The sequence below is a fragment of the Dipodomys spectabilis genome, unplaced genomic scaffold (genome assembly GCF_019054845.1).
Source record: "Dipodomys spectabilis isolate Male_0828 unplaced genomic scaffold, ASM1905484v1 ptg000234l, whole genome shotgun sequence".
Lineage (NCBI taxonomy): Eukaryota > Metazoa > Chordata > Mammalia > Rodentia > Heteromyidae > Dipodomys > Dipodomys spectabilis.
In genome coordinates this window covers 2,807,396-2,828,614 of record NW_024870911.1, presented here as the reverse complement: position 1 = coordinate 2,828,614, position 21,219 = coordinate 2,807,396, and the positions used below count along the sequence as shown (strand labels likewise).

Genomic DNA, 21,219 nt, shown 5'->3' with positions numbered 1-21,219 from the left:
ATTCATAGACTGGTAAACAGTTGAGATTAAGCCATTGCTAAAATAATTTCCCCCAACTAATTTTATAGGACATCCTAAAACATAAATTACCATGACTAACATATATTAGCTAGATTTAATCATGAATGATAGCCAAAATCCATGAAGTGAAACTTTCTCCAAATTCTTTTTTTAGCACAGAGACCTTTTGAATGTACTTAATTGTAATTGTCAGGACTTGGAAAAATGAAACAAATCTCAGGAAATTTTTCAACCTGCTGACATGCTTCTATAATATCAGGAAATTGAAATCAAACAGTAATTAAAAGGAATTAATTTTGAAAGAATGGTTAATTAGCATGTCTTTTCATTTGTTCAAATAAACACCTGAAAGATCTATTAAAATATCTTGAGTTTTCTGAGGATGTTGTGAAAATACCAGTGTAGAAAACTGTTTCTCTCTGAACTACTTCAGTTTTTAGAGTCTTTCCTGATCTAATTATTCTGGGTAGGACCAGGATTTTGTGGAATTAGTTACAGTTGTTTCATTGTTTTGCTGAGGGCAAATGAAAAGAGTATGTTTAGACTCTACTATATTAATAGCTGGGTGGTGTTGGCAAAACATGTAACCTCTCTGAACTTTGGCTTTCCCATCTGCTATGTTTACCCTAATTGGAATGTGTGTGTGTGTATGTGTGTGTGTGTGTGTGTGTGTTTGTGTGTGTTTGTGTGTGTGTGTGTGTGTGTGTGTGTGTATTCCAAAGCTCAAATTATGGATGCAGTCTTTAGATATTTAATTGAAACATCTATACATACAGATTCTAGAAATCAGTGAAAGTGGTGACTTCATGTTCTGTTATAGCCCCCAACGTATCTTGTAAGGAAGGAATAACATGTATCTTATCCTGATATTCCTGTTGTGATTAGGGTATAAAGAACAACAAAGCCTGAAAAATACCAATGCTAGGAAAAGGTGATTTTTCCAACTTTTTAGTCTGTGGTGGAATAACATTATGTTTTGATAATAATATGGATTTCCATTTTTCTTAACATATGCACAGCACTAATGTCCTCATTCAGAAGGAAACCTATGAAAGAACTGTAAGAAAGCAGTTGAAAGAAAAAGAATTAAGGATAGCATGACTAGACCTATGAATTTCATGTATCTTCTCCAAACAGGATGTTATTGCATAATATTAGGAGGTGTACTGCCTTACTAACAATGAATGTTGTCCTTTCTCATAAAGCTGTTATTTTTTTAAAGCACATTTATCTCTTGTGGCCTTTGGCTCTTTTATGTTTACTAATGAAAATCTAGTTTTTATGTTGACTAATGAAAACTAAATGTAAATTTAGCTACCTTTTCTAGCTAGACGTTGTCTTTATAATTTCAACAGTGATTATCTTTATTAAGTCAATTTGAACATTTAATGGCAGATATTTTCTTCTGAGGCATAAATCTCCAATATTTTGATGGAATCTCATAAATAGTAATTCACATCTAGCCAATGCTTACTGGGTTAAGATGGCTGGAATTGAGACTCCTGAAAGAAAATATATATAAAGATCTGAATTGTAATTTAAATACAAAACAGCAGCAGAATTGACAGGCAAAAATCACTGAAAAGATAGTACACTTGTGTCCTAGAAATATATAGAAGACCCCTGTGGTTTGAACATAAGGAGGTATTTGAAGGGTGCTTCAGTGTAAGGTCCAGGTAAGGAGTTTATATGGTTTTCTAAGTCAGATGTTAGAAGGGTTTTAAAGCTGATATGACATAAATATTGTTTTAAAATATTGCTCTAGATGCTTTTTGAGGATTCTAAAGTGAGTGTTAGCGTTCAACTGGATGAATTACAGAGGGGATTTAAATGGCTTCCAAATAGTTGGTATATATGAGTACATTGGAACCACAATGTAAGGAAGGTAGGGCGTGTCATGGGGGAAGACAGGGTAAATGGGGGATACATTCACATTTTAACATGGAGACTTTGTTGTAACTGTTTGAATATCACATGGGAAATAGCTTTAGGTAATTATACCTGTGCTTCTAAAGATCAAAAAAAGATAGCAAGAGATTAACCCCTGTTTTCACTGTATTTGATTCTGGTGCCCTGAATCTTGTATATACATTTTTCTAATTTGGGAAGAGGAAGGAAAATAACAAAAAGCTGAAATAAGGATACTGGTTGACACATTGCAAGACAGGCTGACACTATGTTGAAATGAACTTTACAACTTTGTGGGGGAAGGGGAGATGGGGGAATGAAGTGAAGGGATAGTGGGGGGGAAAACAAAGGAGGGGGTAACAATGATTGGTACGAAATATACTCATTCCCTTACTTATGTAACTGTAACCCCTATGTACAGTATCTTTACAATAAAAAATATATATTAAAAAAGATAGCAGTTAGATTAAAGGAATAGTTGGAGTGATGATAAGGAGATCCTGTAGGAGATCTAGGCAAAATCAACAGTGAAAAAAGCTACCCTCTTCTGATGGGTGATGTTAATATATATGTGGAAGATAGACCTATAGGAGTCAGGAAAGAGAGAGTGGTAAGGAGTACCATCAATAAGACAGTGAATTAATTACAGATGGCCTGGAGAGACAGGACAAAATAAGATTAGTGGAATGTGGCAACTAATTGGTATGCTGGAATGAGGAAGTTAGTTCAAGTATTTAGGCAGGAATTCCTGGGCCTGTATGTGGAGATCTACTGAGTGATAGTGTGTGAACAAGAAAATGACAAGTGGGTATATCCAGTGAGTCAGAAATCATTTTTCTGGAAATTTCCAATGGAAGAAAAGATGACAAAAAAGCATACAGCTTGAGGGAAACACTGGTTGAGAGTAGTTTTGGAAATGGAGGAAGTAAACTGAGGAGGTAGAAGAGGTTATAGGGGGCATAGAGGAGTATCTAGGGAAAAGGGGAGATAGTGATATTGTAAAATCCTAAGGGAAGTGGTGGGGGAGGGGATGATTAAGTCCATGTCGAAGATTAACCAATGCAAAAGAATTTAGGAAGTATGTTTTTCTTAACGTTAAGAAGTAGGATATATGATTGGGTAAATATATATTTTAAGTAGATTAAATAAAAACTGAAAGAAGCCAGCGCCAGTGGCTCAGGCCTGTAATCCTAGCTACTCGGGAGGCTGAGATCTGAGGATTGGGGTTCAAAGCCAGCTCAGGCAGGGAAGGCTGTGAGACTCTTATCTCCAATAAACCACAAGAAAACCAGAAGTGGTGCTGCGGCTCAAGCAGTAGAATGCTAGCCTTGAGCTGAAGAGCTGAGGGACAGTGCCCAGGCCCAGAGTTCCAGCCCCATGACCAACCAAAACAAACAAACAAACAACAACAACAACAAAAACCCAAAACTTAAAGAATTCAGATCAACCTTGGAACAACTTTAGAATTTTAGAAAATACAAATTTACTCTTTTCTATGTGATTGCTTAAAAGTTTCTTTAAATATTATATATATTATTTATATATATATATATATATTAAATTTTTATTTATTTATTTTTGTCGGTTGTGGGGCCTGAACTCTGTTCCTGAGTGCTGTCCTTCAGCTCTTCAGCTCAAGGCTAGCACTCTACCACTTGCGCCGCAGTGCCACTTCTGGCTTTTTCTGCTTATGTGGTGCTGAGGAATCGAACCCAGGGCCTCATGTGTTCAAGGCAAACACTTTACCACTGACCCACCTTCCCAGCCAGCTAAGTAACATATATTTGTGTGTATGCAAATATATGGCAGCACTTTTTTAAGAAACATGGTCCAAAGTGTACATACTTGTCCTTTTTGCAACCACTTGTTCTATCATGGAGATATTTTGATTCATATTTATACTCAGCTTTCAAAGTCATGTTTATGTTTAATTAATGATCATCAGAAACAAACTTGTTGAAAAACAACGTAATTTTTAGTAGCTTACTGAACATTATATTTAACCTCACTAAATGATTGAAAGTACTAATATGGATGACACCTGTTGAGTAATTTCTAGCTGGGTGGTATCAAGATTCAGAATATATGTCACATGCCATAAATTTGATGAGCTATAGATGAAGAAATAAATTATTACATTATGAATGCCAGGAATATCCTGAATGACCAGTAGATTAAAAATAGCAAAAAAAAAAAACCCACAAAAAAAGCAACAACATTTATTTGAAATATGGAGGCACAAGTGCATGGTTCTTAAACAAAAATGTTAGACATGCGGAGGAAAAGTTGTTCGGGAAAGAAGCTTTTCTTTATTTTAAAAATAGATTCTTATATTTAAGGATACTCACAAATGTGCAGAGGAATTCAGACATTTGACTGTGCAGTAATTTCAAAGCAAGAATTAGATTGGACAGCACAACTATGAAGCTGGCAAAATAGGTCTCAGCATATCCTTGCTCTTTCCTTGACTCCTTTCTCTACTTCACCCTGGTGGCTCAAATATTTTTCAGCCACAAACTGCATCTAGTTTTGATCATATCTTACATACTATTGTGTGAGATATGCCACTGTGAAGACTTCTTAAATGTGTGTTTCTTTTATCATATTTTTATTCCTCAAAGATGAAAAATTAGGTTGGACCTTCCCTCCCTATCAGATTCTATTCCCCATGGGTTTGTAGCTTCCAGAATAAATACTGTTATGGATTTCACAGACATCTTTATGCTATTTCTGTAATTATGATTATCTTAAAATTGAAACTGTATTTGATACTACAAGTGGCTTGGGTTTTTATCAACATTCTGTCCTTTTAAAGTTTTAATTTGCTTAGCCACTGCTTGTAATTGCTATTCTTTTAAAGTATCATTTTTGGTAAGATAAGATGATGTTTTTAACCAAATAAGGAAGAGATGAAATATCAGAATGCCCTTGAAAGATTAATAAAATCTTATAAATGGCATAGTGTGGGTTCTAAAACTATGAGTCATAGGAGTGGAATATTGATAGGTTAGTTCACATGATCCCTTGCCATTTTTTTAAACTGCTCATCTTTTGGAATGACTAGAAAGGGATAGCTTTACGAAGACAGATGCTTCACTACAAATATGAGTGGTTTCTAAACAGACACAGAAATGAAATTTGGCACCCTTTTTCTTTCCTTTTTTTTTTTTTTTGTAATTTTCATAGTGTCAAAATTTAGAAAGAATGAGTGTAGTCTATTAGTATAAGATAATTTATATTGAAATTAGTAGACTATAATACTGATGATTTTTAAAACTGAGATTACCTCTAGAAGTTAATAGTATAGTTCATATTAAGTAACTGAAATACCTTGGAGACATTGAGAGGCATTGTTAGCAGGACAATGGCTGCTGAAATTCTCTTTCTGACTTCATGATCCAGAAAGAAAGAATTCAGGAAATGGTTAGGGGCTCTGCTCATTTTTGCTCAGAGGAAATAGGACGATGAAATCTGACATCCAATAGAATTCTGATTTGCTAAGATAGATTGTTAATAATTAGCAAATATGATGATTGTCTTGCCACTCTTAGCTTAGTGGATATATATATATATGTATGCATATATATATATATATATATATATATATATATATATATATAGGTTTGTGATCTTTATAGGTTTTACAGATTTATTTTATCACAAAAATATATTTTCTACAATTCATTAAGCCTAATTTTTAAAGAAAAAAAATCCAACACCATGGAAATCACATTTTTGGGTATTATTAGTCTGCCTTTCAAAAGTAAATGAAAGTTGAAAATACAACACTGCTTTGTTTCTAAACATGGTAAACTGTGTATGTCTAGAATCTTAGGGTTGGCAGGTAGAGACAGGTGGATCATGTGTTCAGGGCCAGCCTAAACTACATAGAGAGATCTTATTTGAAAAGGAAAGCAAAAATTTAAAAATTATAAACAAAAATAAGAATGTTTTATTGTGTTAGCGTTGTGTTGTACAACAAGTACTGAAAGGATCCGTCACATCCATCCCAGGCGACTACGCGGAGACAGGCCGGCACAGGAGATAGATTATTACAAGGTTTATTAGAGGAGCCATATTTCCCCCCTGGAGAGAGAGCGCATGACAGCCTCCATAGTGGAGGTAGCAGCAGGGTCTGGGGGTAGGAAGTGAGGTAGAAGGGAGTTCAGGGGGGCCTGGGCGGAGAGAGGAAGGGGCCAGCTGTATGGTGGTAACTCCAGGGCTGGAAGAAGCTCAGGTCTGGGTAGAGGTAAGGACCTAAGATGGGCATAATGCTTACAAGTTCTTGAGATGTTCTTGTAACAACAACCACAGGTGTAATTTTGGGTAGCGTAATTATTCTAATCACTAAAAACTGAAATAAAGGAACATTCTGATGTGGTTTGTATTATAGAGGTTTTTAGATAGAAGACAGAAATTTTTTGTTAGAAATTAATAATATTTATGTATGTATATATAAGCATTGCAAAATGTAGTTAATACCATGTGTCTGAGTGTTAAATCCTTTCCTAAACTTTTTCTTACAGTGATAAAAATTTAATACTGGTAGAACAGCAAGCAGCTCAGCAACCTAAAACACTGTTGTACCTCATATTACTAGTTATTTTTTGTAACAATTATTTTTTAATTTATTTTCTCATACATCCAATAATCTAGTATTTTTTATAGAACTTAAGACTTCCATCTTTTTTAAAATTGCTTACTTCAACATTAAAGGACATTTTCACATGTATTCATTAGTAAAATAAAATAGTATCTCCCTAGGTAGGGTAAACAAGTCACAAATCCAGACCCTGAAGCCTAGAATGTGCATGCTTACAGGAAGATAACTATACTTGAAGCTGCTATTGAGTAGATAATTGGAGTTGTCTCTATGAATACCATAAGAAAGTATTCTTTTACAGATCTTGAGGCCAGAAGTTGGAAGTCAGTATCACTAGACCAGACTCAATATCATCAGTGTTGAGCTCATTCAGAGACTGTAGTGGAAATCCATTTCTTGTCTTCTCAGGCTTGTACTGGTTCCAGAATTCCCTGGCTTTTGGGCTCCATAGTCATCCTCTTATCTTGATCCATGAACCAATACAAATGCAATGGAGATTTTGGAAATAATTTGGAAGTTTTTCAACCTTGTACACTAAGAAGGATTTTGTGTACTACTTCTGTCTTTACCTTCAGACTACATTCACTAAATATTTATTTAGTGAACATCTTTCTTGGTGCCTTGTCTCAGTATGTTGTAGTGTGAAGTGATTAGCACTTTCAAGTTTGTGGAGACTTTGATTCAGGAAGGAGAAATAGCATAGTAGAATATCTAAATTACTGTGGTTAGAAGAATAGCGTGGAAAAAACGCACAAATTCACTGCAAAATAATATATTTTTTTCTTCTATTGATTGTGTATCTATAATGACAATGCTGTCTCTGTATATCTCTAATGAATTTGGGACAAATATCAAAGTTCTGGTGAAAATGAAAAGGGTTTGTGTTTAGAAAAAATTCTATATACACTTGCATATATATATACACACACACATACATTTATATCTATTTAGTTATATAAAATGGTTTAAATTCAACATATCAAATGAATGTGTGTGGATCAATGTTATCCTTCTTATAATGTTTTCCATCTTTGCCTTAGCTTCAATTATTTGAGTTCCATTTTGCATATATACATTGAATATTATGACTGCATTTGCCTATTTTTTCTTGTTTACCCAATTTTCTCCATCTTAAAAAAAAAACTATTGTAAGCACTCAAACATTACTTACTGTACAATAATTGCTAAGTTAATAAAGAAAATACTCTTTTATTTTGAAACAGAGAAAAATGCGAGATTTTACTTTAATTCTCCAGACAAATTTATCTTTGGCTAAAAATCTGTTTCGATTTAAAAATTTTTTAGTCATTTAACATTTATGTTACAATGGACGTTTAATCACAAGGAGTCATCAATTTTTGTTATCATTAATAAATGTTTCTTCATTTATATAATTATATTGGCATTGCAAGTTCATACTGACAACTAAAAATAATGCCAGGTGAATATGATGGTACACTCCTGAAGATCTCATCCTTTAGAAATCTGAAACAGGAGCATCACAAAAATGAGGTCAGCGTGAGCTACATAGCAAGACCCAGATCCAAAAACACAGGGAATAAGCCATCACTGTTGTTTCGTAGTTATTCAGGAAACTGAGAGCTGAGGATGATAGTTCAAAGCCACCCAGGGCAGAAAAGTTCATGAGCAAAACACTGGACGGGATACTGTGGACTAGGATCACACTTCTGTGATCAGGGCAAATGACAAGAACCAGAATGCAAGAACCAGAAACAAAAGGTAAACTAATCAAGTTACCACAAGGCACCAAAGGATCAAGAAAGCCAATGTTAAAACTTCATTCCTATCTTTCATAGGTGTTCTCTGTATTTCATTCATGGCAGCATCTAGTACTTCACCTTTGTCCTAACAAGGACACATTTCTTCTGGAGAGAACAAGGTTTTGAGGTATTATGACTGCTATGTGGTTTATGATTATTTAACTTTTCATATTGCAGTAGTTAATTTTAGTCTAAGGGATGGCAGCACCTGTTAAAATCACCCTGAATCATGACTGTTGAAAGTGAGGATTGATTTGATCTTTCCTCTAGCCCTCTTGGAACACTTTTCCTTGTGCTTGTTCTGGTTGGCCAGCCGTGTTCCTCCTGATACTTGTCTCGCCTTATCAAAATCTGAATTCACTGTCAAGCCTTAATGATACTTCTGTGAAGCTTTCTCAGATCTGTAGTAAAAATTGATGAGTTCATTCTCTTTGGTGCCAAAGATGTTGTTTATAATGTTTCTTTGGAATTTATCATGTGATACCTTGTGTTATAGTGACTTATGAATCTTTTCTGTTTCCTTGGCTATTTCACAAGCTTAGAAGGCAAAGACCCTATAATTCATTTTTATGCCCCTTCACTATCTAGCAGAGCTCTTTGCCCATTATTAAGTCAATAGTTTATGAGTGAATTAATCACTCAATATTAAGTGCCATGCCATGACTTAGATTTAATCACAAACTCTACGGTTAGCATTAATCACATTCAGATATTTAGTACCTAAATATAGTTTTCATTAACTATGCATAAGCAGATGTGAAGGAAACTTGTAAATAGTAAAGCTCTAACTGTGTTAATATTGTGAAATATATTTCCAGTTATATACCAGTTTTATAGTTAATAAAACATATGCTAAATGGTCAGTTGTCAGAAAACACAGCACAAATTATGAATTTGAGAAAGAGTCATGCATCCTTCGGAACTGTTCATTCAACACTCAGAAGGTATTTTTAATGTAAACTTTGGGTTTATGTCAAGAACACATGTTAGCCAAATTCTAGGGGCTCGTACATGTCATCCTAGCTACTCAGGAGACTGAGATCTTAGGATCTTCTTTGTAAGACAGCCTTGGAAGCAATATTTAGGAGGTTCTTACCTCCAACCAGCAAAAGCTGAAAGTAAAGCTGTGATTCTTTTCCTAGTGGTAAATACCAACCTTGAGCAGAAAAATCTGATGGAAACTGTACAATGTGTAGTTTTTGAGTTCAAACTTCACATCCCAAATAACCCATACTCTGCCCCCAATACACCACACAAAACTTAAATGTTAATCTTGTTTGTTTTGTGTTTTTTTGTTTTTTTTAATTTTTTATGTTTTTTAATATATATATTTTTATTGTAAACATCCTGTAGACAGGGGTTACAGTTATATGAATAAGATAATGAGTACATTTCCTATCCAGCATTGTTACTCCTCCTTTGTTTTGCCCCCTACCATCCCTTCCCTCCCCACCTCCCCAACTCCTCCCTCCCCCACAAAGTTGTAAAGTTCAATTTCAACATTGTGTCTTGTACATATCATTTTTGAAATGGGTCACCTTGTATCCTTATTTCAGCATTTTGTTATTTCCCTTCCCCTCCCCAAATTAGAAAAAAATGTATATACAATATGCAGGGCACTGGAATCAAATACAGTGAAAATAGGGGTTATACCATAGAGGAAGAAAATACAAGAGAAAAAAATCACATAGTACATTATAAGTGCATTACAAATAACAACAACAAAAGATAAAACTTCTGTGTCCCTATCATATGTACATAGTTTTTGACCTTTTCAGCTTGTCCTAGACATATAATAGTTATTGCAGATAAGGGAAACGACGGACCAATGGGCCTGGCTTACTTCATTTAATATAATGAATTTCCAAGATTTTCCATTTCCAAACAAATGGGACAGTGTCATTATTTCTGATGGAGGCATAGAATTTAATTTTCTTGATCCATTCATCTACTGAGGAGCATCTGGGTTGGTTCCATATCTTAGCTATGGTGAATAATGCTGCAATAAACAGTTGTGCTGGTAGCTTTAGTAGTATGGCCTCGATTGAACCCTACTGCACTGTTGATGGGAGTGTAAACTTGTTCAACCACTTTGGAAAGTAGTATGGAGGTTCCTCAAAACACTACTCATAGAGCTTCCCTATGACCCAGCAATCCCACTTTGGGCCATTTACCCAAATGATCACAAACAAGGCAATACTGAAGTTACCAGCACAACTACATTTTGTTTTACATTGAAGAGATAAATATATTAATGACTGCCTTGAGTTTTTCAGAAGTGAAAAATGGGTAAGCCCTTCTTTCCTCATTAGAAAGTCAGTTTGTGATTTAGCAATCAGACCCACTGATATTTAGCATATTCATAAGAGGCACAATAAATATAGAGTTATAACAGAAATGTGTAGTTTTTTCCAAACTTAGGTCCCCATTTTTCATGGTAGAAATTGAAGTAAGGATCACTGTTGATTAAAATGTATGAGTGTAGTGGCTTTGCCTTGAACATAAAACAGTTCAATAAATGCTCAATGAATGAATAAATGATTGGATTTTATAAAATATAAGATTAATTGGTAGTGTTTCAAGATGCTGATATTAATTACACATATGGAAACTAATCAGATCTATAATTAGAGATTAACATCTAATCAATATGTTTAATTTCTTCAGTAAAGAATGTAGCAGTCTGTTTTCAAAAAGACTTTTCAAAAGGGATGTGAAGGGTAAACAAAGGAGGAGGCTGCAATGCTTGATAAGAAATGTACGCATTATCCTGCCCATGTAATTGTAACCGCTCTGTACAGTATGTTCACAAAAAAAGAAAAAATAAAATTAAATTAAAAAAAAGAAAGACTTTTCAAAAACAATGTTTTTGATAAGAGATTTATAATAGCATTTAAGTATTTGGATAGACTCCAAACAGCTCGATTCAAATATATATATATATATATATATATATATATATATATATATGTAATATATATATGTATATGTGACTACATTTAATTGATATATATATCCCTACATTTGCTACTTTTAAGAATATTTAATATGTCCATAACTTAGATAAATTTTATGTTTTCATTATATCATTAGTATTTTCACAGTTATCTAGCCATAATTAAATATAATATGACAAAAGAGATGGGAAATAGGTCAATAAAAATTAAGCCAAAAAGAAGAAAAAAGTAAAAGTGTTTGAGAGCAGCTGTCCACAAGTTCAAGATGTGACTCTAAACTTCATATGAGGAAAATGTTGCCAACTGAACTTAGACGAAGTTCTTTGTATTTCTGCTACACAAGAAGATAGGCATTTTAATGCCACAGAGATAAAATGCAAAATGCATGAATTACATAACTTTGTGGTGCAAATAAGTAAAAGATAGTGCATCTCTATTGTCAAAGCAATGTAATTTCCCACATCCATATAGAAATAAATTGAAATTGTATGCAAATGCTTCCTTTTAAGCATATAGATTGAGTACAAGGTTTACAGTTACCCAAAGATTTGTCAAACATTTGGAAACTGGCTTCTATCCACTGACATATTAATTTAATTGATATGAATGTAAACTGAGCATCTTGTTTTTAAATGATTGTCTATCTATACATCTGGATATATAACCATTACTGTCTGCTCAGACAAAGACAAAAGCTATTCCAACTAGTGTATTTTCTGTTTTTATTTGTTTCACTTGCTTATCTTGAATCTCACTTAAATTAGGCCTCATATAATACATCCTTTTTGGGGGGGGGTCCAGTTGTGGGGCCTGAACTCTGGGCCTGGGCACTGTCCCTCAGCTCTTCAGCTCAAGGCTAGCGCTCTACCACTTGAGCCACAGCGCCACTTCTGGCTTTTTTCATTTTGCTTATGTGGTGCTGAGGAATCGAACCCAGAGCCTCAGGCATGCAAGGCAAGCGCTCTACCACTGAGCCACCTTCCCAGCCCCTAATACATCCTTTTTAATCTGGCGTTATTAGGTTATTATTATGAGAGCTCTGGGTATCAGTTTCTTTGTCTTTAAAATACAGTTTAGACTTAGACTAGGAGTCTGATTTCTAAGTTGATAAAATGGCAGATGAAATAATCTACTTTACAAACTTAGACTATTTATTAATCTATCCCCAGATCCCCTAAAGAACTGCCTACGTATTATATATTTCCTAAAATGTAGGCAATAATATCCTATTGACATTTTTCAGCAAATTATGTGGCGTCTGATATATTCTTACATTCTCTTACAGGTATATAAATTGCTACAAATATATTAGCATCAGGACTTCTTTGCAGAATATTAAAAATATCTAATCGTTTGGTTTTTCTTAGCATTAGACTATATTAATTATTAGGTATTTTATTTAATAGAGTTGAAAGAAACAAAAGAATACTATGGATGGATATATTTAAACATCCAATTTAACAGCTTCTTATTTTCTTTACTTTGTTTTCTGTATTTCTTATTTTCTTTATTCCCTTATGTAATCTCATTTCCTAGTAGGAAAGTGAACTGTGGAGAAAGGAAAGGATTTCATAGGAATCTCAGCACTATATATTCACTGGCAATTCAGCTACTGGTGTCAGAACATTAAGAGTGATTAGATGGTATCTGGTCCTTTTTGAGATTGATGATGCTTCTTTTTTTCCAGTAGAATAATTTTAGTAGAATTCATTTTGAAAATAAGTCAATATAAAATCATTTTTCCCTCAAAGCAAACATATATACCTTGACATTTCTGAACAAGTAATATCTCATTGGATATTATCATTTAATTTTGCACACAGTGACATTTATGAAAGAATGTATTTTATCTGTTTTAAGGGAAAAAATAAAAAGAACATACGTTTTATTTTCCAAATTGTCACTGGAATATTTTCTCACTTATTAAGATACAAAGTGCTATCCAAAGTTATGCATACAGATTCAGTAACAAGCCAAACCAAAATAAACTAGTATAAGGAGCCGGGCGCTGGTGACTCACGCCTGTAATCCTAGCTACTCAGGAGGCTGAGATCTGAGGATCGCGGTTCAAAGCCAGCCTGGGCAGGAGAGACCGTGAGACTCCTATCTCCAATAAACCACCAGAAAACCAAAAGTGGCGCTGTAGCTCAAGTTGTAGAGCGCTCGCCTTGAGCTAAAGAGCAGAGGGACAGTGCCCAGGCCCAGAGTTCAAGCCCCATGAACAACAACAACAAAAAAACTAGTATAAGGAAAACCCTAGCTTGTCAAGTTTATCATTTTTTTCTACTGAGTAACATAGACCAGCATGAGCATTACACATGGCATGAGCACAGCATGAGTCTGATCTCTGCTATTTCCTCTCTTGCTCTAAGTTCCTGAGTATCTTTCCAAATGTGAATATTTCTAATATTTCTACTTATTAATTGTGGTTATGAAAGTATACATTTTATTGCAGCTAGTATTTATCATTAGATTTAAATCTCATTGAAGAAATACTTTTTTTCATTTTTGGTCAGTCGTGGGGCTTGAACTCTGGGCCTGGGCACTGTCCCTCAGCTCCTCAGCTCAAGGCTAGTGCTCTACCACTTGAGCTATAGCAGCACTTCTGATTCTCTGGTGGTTAATTGTAGATAAGAGTCTCACAGACTTTCCTTGCCTGGGCTGGCTTTGAACTGCGATCCTCCGATCTCAGCTACCTGAGTAGCTAGGATTACACTTGATTGGAAGGATCAACATCGTGAAAATTGAGAGATTTACTTTTATAAAACTATTTTTACACTTAATGAATTGCCTGCCAACAGCTTTATCTGGTACTTGATGAAAATATGAATGCTATTCAATGTTAGAGAAAAAACTTAGCTGTGTTAGCCTACTTGAGAAGCAGTAAAATCCCTGATGTAAAAACACCTTTTAAAAAGACAGACAAAAAATCCAATTCTACACATTTCATCCTCTATATTAACTTAAAAATTATTCTTTAGTTGTACAAAGGAGTTTCAGTTCTGTATGACCTTTTTTGAGGATGATGCATCTTGATCAGTGTCATCTTCAGTTTCCCTACTCTCCATTCCAAACTCACCCACCCTTCAAGTTACCTATTTCTATTTTCACAAATGCACATTTTATATTATGATTTTATTCACTCACTATTCCTTTCTCCATTTGAAGGATAGATACTTGAATCTATTTTTTGTTATTGATTTCAAGACAGTTCGACCTTGTTTTGAAACTTAGCAGAGGACAACGAGGAGGCAACAATGCTTGATAAGAATGTACTCATTATCTTGTCCATGTAATTGTATGGTATTCTCTGTATGGTATTCTCACAATAAAAATATTAAAAAAAAGAAACTTAGCAGAGGAAACATTAGTACAGAATGTGTATGTATATGATAGAGGGTTGCTTTTAATGCAATGTAAGAAGGCAGAAATAAATATAACCTTACATTTCCTCTTAAAATTTTCCAAAGAACTAGAATTTTCTAGGTTCTTACACTCTTCTGAAATCTAATCCTGTGATCAATGTTGAGATCACACACTGGCTTACTATAAAATCACTGTTTTAGAGTTTTATTTCTCACTTTAAATGGATACCAACTGGTTGTTATATTGAAACCATCTACAAGTTATCAACATTACTCATTTATTGTATGACAGACAATACCTCTACTTCATCAGAGTAGTAGTACTCACAGTAAAAATAAAATACAACTTCTAAAATAAAGATTTGTTACAGTTTAGAAAGAAAATGTAGATCATTTCCTTCATATATCTTCCCTTGTCCATCCTATCCAACTTTGGGAACGTGTAACTATTATTACCAGTTGAATTTCACTTATCTACATCTTAAAACATTCCAGGGCATATACAAGCAACAATCTCATCTCATATGGATATTTTTATGGAGAATAACTTGTAAAGCACAGAAATCTGGTTTTATGTTAAGTAGGTGGGTCGCTACATTGCAAGAATGTCATTCTTGATCAGGCCTTTATGAATTGTTTCTAAGTACCAAACTGGACAATGAAAGCTTTATATCCACTCTGTAATTAGCCAGGATAATTCTAGTTAAAATCTGAGAAAGACCTCTAGAATGGCATGAATGTAAAGTATTCATTCTTTATCTTTCTTTCTGGCTTCATTCTTGCTCATGTATTTATTTTAAACTAATCCTCTAAGTTGCCTTTTCGCTGCTTTTCATGTTACAGATTGAAAATGTTGATGTCTGCCTAAGTTTTCTAGCAGCCAGAGGGGTAAATGTTCAAGGTCTATCTGCTGAAGGTAAGATAAACTATTATAGTTATGAATGGGCATCATTACTTATGAAGAATTGTTCATAATGATAGAAATGTTAGGTTGGAATATTGGCTTTCCAATAACAGAAATGTGATCATAATGGACATCGGTGTAAGCTTTATTTCCTGAGTTTTGCAGAACTCTTCAGTATGCAACAGAATATATGTTGTGTAGGTGAATCATTAGCATTTATGTAATACTAATGGTGCAGAATGCTTTTAGATTCTTAAATAGATGGAAAGATGATTATGTTAATGCTGGATAATCTGTGGGCATAATTATAGGTAAAAGAATATAATTCATGTTCAGTAGTATTTTACAATAATAATCTTACTATAATATAACCAAGTTAGTAATGGAAGTCAAAATATTAGAAGGTTGAAGCCAAATTTAAGTTCTTAAAAATGAGAGCAACAGTATTAATAGTTTTTAAATCATGAAATGTTTGAAGGATCATGAAAGTTTTGGAGCATTATCACTAATGTCAAAACATAACAAAGCAGATATAGATGACATTTCTTTAGGTGTTCTTTTTTTCAGAGATACTTTACCTTCATATATAAAGATGAGAAATTTTCTAATCTTAACAAACTTGAGACACAATTTTCATAAAAAGTGAATGATGTTTCTGTTTCCTGCCCTTACCATCTGTCCTGGCCCATATAACCTTTCTCTTCATCTGTCTATTGCTTGATCATTTTCAAGCAATTGGAATAAGGAATCATGTGACTCTGAAGTATAATAGACTTTGAAGTATAATAGACATGAAAAATAATTGTTTACTTTCCTTCATTTATCCTATTTTCCCTTATTTTTGGCTTTATATTCAAGAAATAGGTTGTATAATTAAACTGCTCATTTAGTGGCCAAAAAGCAAAGATTCGGACCTATGTGGTAGTTCTATTACCTAGAATAAAGTTTGTTTTCTAAGTGGTTAAACAGAGGCTAGAAATTCTCCCATTGTTCATTTTGACTCTTCTTTCTCACATGATAACTTGAAGTCATATAAGCCTGCTGATTTTTGCTTCTTTATTTAAAATATATGAATATTTAGAATAGTGGTCTAAATTAAATTAAATATGCCTATATAAAAACATAAAATAAGTATACATAAACATAAAATTTTAAAAAATTATTTAAAGACAGTTATTCTAGTTTGTAGGGAAAAACTATGTTCTCATTGTGGGCTCATTGATCAGTACTATTATGGAAACAAAAGAAGGAAGGAAGGGAAAAAAGCAGCAGAAAGCCGTATCTTACTGGCTTATTGTCCTGTTTGCTGTGTGACCTCATGGAGCATAAGAAGCCCCGCTAATTTGCGCTTCTAAATTCCAGAAGGGGATGTAGAACATTTAGTGTCTTTCAATTTAGTGTGAAAAGATGGGATCTGGAATTTTACTGATTTTTTTAAATACGTTCACTTGATAGGATGTTTTGTTGTATGTTCCATTTGATACAGAAATAAGAAATGGAAACCTAAAAGCCATCCTAGGACTGTTTTTCAGCTTGTCCCGCTACAAGCAGCAACAGCATCATCAACACCAGTATTACCAGTCTCTGGTGGAGCTTCAGCAGCGTGTGACTCACACTTCCCCACCATCAGAAGCCAGTCAGGCCAAAAGCCAGCAAGATATGCAGTCCAGGTAAGGAAGGGAAGTCGGGATGCATTGAAGAGTAAGTGATTAAAAAATAACTTCATGAGTCTGTTACACATGTGTATGCAGTTTTATTGTGTGATGGGATATAACGGACTATTGCCGTTGTCAGATAGTTACCCTTTTTTTGGATTGGACATGTAACGATCCATAGTTCCAGAGGAGAAATATGTTTGTTGGTTGTTTATAACAAATTATGTGAAATGTCTTTGGTGTAAGCAATGTGGCGTAGCTACTTCCATCTATTGCTTTTTTTTTTTTTTGGTATTTAAAATGTCTGTCAGAGTCCTGGACCCCTGTTGTATAGCTGTCAATTGTTGATGCTTTTGAATGGTTAAAAATGTAAAGGTCTGTCAAAAATTTTATAAGGGTTTTTATCTGGAGATGTGTGCGTGTGTGCGTGCGTGCGTGCGTGTGTGTGTGTGTGTGTGTGTGTGTGTGTGTGTGTGTACATGAATGTCTGTTCCATTTACGTTGAGCTTTTTGGAACATGTAAACACAGCCTGAGGTAAAGTGACCCCCAAACCATAGCACCTTATTTCCCCCTTTCTTTGAGGTGAGCTGCTGAAAAATAATACTATCTTTTTCCTCTTCCCTTACTTTTTTCAGTCTTTCTGTGTGTTTATTTCCTCACAATTTGGAATTGTAGAAGTATTCAAACATTCAAGAAGGGCCAAAAGATTAAAAAGTAGGAGACTTATTGTGGAAAATCTGGGTTGCATGAGGTGAGGGCAGGCTGGAAAAGTCTTAAGTCTGAAGGGCAATCCATTAGCAAGGATCAGCTAAAACTACTGAACACAGGTAAAATTTCACCTCTCAAGGAAGCTCCTGCTGGCTTTCAGGACTTTCCAAATTATTGTTTGTAACTCACCAAGATTATATAGGATAATCTTCTGTACTTTAAAATCAACTCTTGGTAGATTTAATTACATCTCCCAAATACCTTCAAGGCAATGCCTGGAATAACTAGAACTGTAATCTAGCTAATTTACATATTAAAATGATTATTAAACGAGATTCAAGTTAACAAGTTTTATGTAAACTGATAAAGTACTTCTGTATGATGGGTATTGGATAATTAACACTTACAAGAAGGGATAAAATTAGACTCTTCATCATCTTAAATATTTCCATATACATATGTATGTACATATCACACAAATGCAAATATGTAACTTCACATTAGAAGCAATGCTTATAATCCAGTAATGCAGCTTGCTTTGAGTTTGTTCTCAGGGATAAATGGTATCAAAAAACAAACTTTTAGAGCATTTTTACAGTAGCTGAAGGTGTGCCTCAAATGGGAGAGCATGATTCAGAGAAGAAAAAGCCAGGAGAGAGCACAGGGTTCTGTGGGCAAGTCCCAGGACAAGTTAAAAAAATCGAAAACATTTTCATATGCTACTTACTGCTTGCTAGCATCTTTATTTTTGGGTTCAGAAATCCTTTCTTATTAATCTTTCAACCAGTCCTCATAAGAACCTGGTTTCTTTCTTCCTGTTAAGTAATATATCTCTCTGTATACAATATAAATCCTATTCTTGTTTTGAAGGGTTTTTACCAAACCATGAATTACAAAACTGGTGAAAAATGTAAATTCATCCCAACTAGTACATATAAAATTCAAGGAATGAATTCATCATAATAGAGATATTTTTCTGTAAATTGTCTGACTCCCTGTGATATCAGAGTAAAGTCACAATGAGAAAGAAAACATGTTGGTGAGACTTCTTTGGATTTCCTTAATAATAGAGGGTAAGAAAGCAGGAAACCTCATTCTATATTAATTCTTTTTATTTTGTATGTGAATAGTTAATATAAAGAGACCTAGAGTCTGAAAACTGCCAGAAATAACACTTCCTAGAGTTTAGTTAAAGCATCTGAGTAGAAAAGAGGCAACAATCGTAGCCAAAAAATAACATGAGTAAAATGATTTTGTACCAAACATGTTGACTGTGGAAGTAATAAGAAATACCATTTGCCATGATTTTACTTCATTCTATTCCTATACCTGCCATGTGCAATTTCTTGTCTGGAATTTCTTGGAAATTATGAGATTTTTGGGGGGATGTTTCTTTTATTCTTTCTAGATGTATATGGATGCTATGAACTTCAGGCTATTTTCATACTTAAAGTATAATTCAAATATAAAGTATGGACGCCATTTTATGTCATTTTTGAAGACGTGGTTTTTTATTGTAGGAATACTATTTCTTATTCTAATACATAATGTAAAAAGGGATACTACAATTTTCAAACTCAGATCATTAATTTCCATTAATAAATGTCTTAAGCATTTAAGACATGTCTCCTATCTACCTTTTCATCAGCTACATTTTGACAAGTAGAGTGCTGTTTGAAATAAAAGGAAGAGGAAAGTTATATTTTACTAAAACAGTACATTATTGATGCAGGATTATCGCACTGGCCCCACAATACCCAATAAGTACATGCATAATACTCACGATAGTATCTACTAATGTATTACTGGGAATATCACAAAATGATGATTTACTTTCATATGTAGTTATATACTAAGTTTTAGGATGCTAGTATATGGGGGGAAAGTATTAAATGGTTGTTTATTACTCTTCAAATATTTACCACTTAATTTTTGTTTAGGTTGAAAGACTTTCAACCTTTTATCAAATAGCCAAGGATAGTTATCAGTGTACAACCAAGAGCTCGCAAATCATGGAAATAAACACTTTAGGCTTTACAGAATGAAAACACGTTCAAAGAAAGAAAAAGAATGTGAAAGTGCAGGTATAAAGTCACATTGATGTTGGAAGAAGCAATGTTAGCAGTCATAATTCTTTCTAAAGAGTTATCTGAGAATGTAGGAAAAGATCTCCAGAGATGGCCATTTTCCTTTCTGCTTTTCATTTGTTTGGAGCAAATAAAAAGCATACCCACTTTCTGTGTGGCTGAACTTGCTACTACTGGACCCAAGTTAAATTGGCAAAATCCGTGGCTGCATGTTCTGAGCAACCATTCACTTTGAGGCCCCTTAGAAAGATTTCCGTGACCCCTACCACACACGTTGTTCCTGGAGCCCCTTTCCCATTGAGGATGTTTGCCTTCCAGGGTTCTTTTCCAGGAAACATCATTTCCTTCTGGGAGATTCACTCCCAAACTGGGACAGTTTACAGCTTTTTGGCCTGAGGTTATAAATCTTGAAAAATATATAAGGAAGTTTAATTTAGGATGACAGGAAGGCTCTGGTAATTTAAGCCTTCAAGAACCTGGCTTCAATTAGTTGCTTGACTCAGTTCTATGTTGTGGCCTACACTGTGCTCTTTTTAAAGTCAGTGAATCAATTAAACTTTAAACAAGAAAAAAAGGGAAATTTATGAATCTTTAAAAAAAATCCAAAACCAGAATTTCTTTCATTTCTAAAGAGATGTATTTTAATAGAAAGAATTTTTTATGGAGTTTGGAGATGAAAGGGAAGGGGTAGTGTAATATTAAAAGTCTGTACATGAGCATGCAAATATCCACACACAGACACTTATGTTTATTCTTTTATTCAATTATTTAAAGAGCTTGACATTCATATGTCTGTTGTTTTAAGTAAAGATGAATCTGCATATATATGTATATGCATACATACATAGGTGTAGAAAATTGGTTTCAATCTTGCCTAATAATTCTCAATATAGTGACATTAGGGATTCTAAGACTGATTTTCTCATCTCTAATGTTAGAATAGTGATAACATCCTTATAAGGGTGTTGAGGAGACTATGCGAATAGAATTATCTTCAAAGTGATATAAATGCTTACTGCAACACTTAGAATGTAACAGTTAAACTATCTTTATTTTCATCTTTTTCTCTCCTACTTTAAGATCCTATCTCATCTATAGCAAATACATTAACTAAAGACACAATTGGCCTCATTGCTGTTCATTTAACTTATTTCATTTAACTTCCAAAATTTATTAAATATATGAAAATATTTTAAAGTAATAAAATTTCCGTAACGAAAATTAACAAT

General features: G+C 34.0%; 1 protein-coding gene across 1 annotated transcript in view; it reads left to right on the top strand.

Annotated features, from left to right (window-relative positions):
* The window catches only part of Nav3 (neuron navigator 3), a 296,229-nt gene that overhangs the window by 103,694 nt on the left and 171,316 nt on the right, over positions 1 to 21,219 (top strand). The window contains exons 4-5 of the mRNA XM_042699113.1: positions 15,479 to 15,551; positions 17,026 to 17,209. Coding sequence (XP_042555047.1) covers positions 15,479 to 15,551; positions 17,026 to 17,209 — 257 coding nt within the window. The remainder of the gene's footprint in view (positions 1 to 15,478; positions 15,552 to 17,025; positions 17,210 to 21,219) is intronic.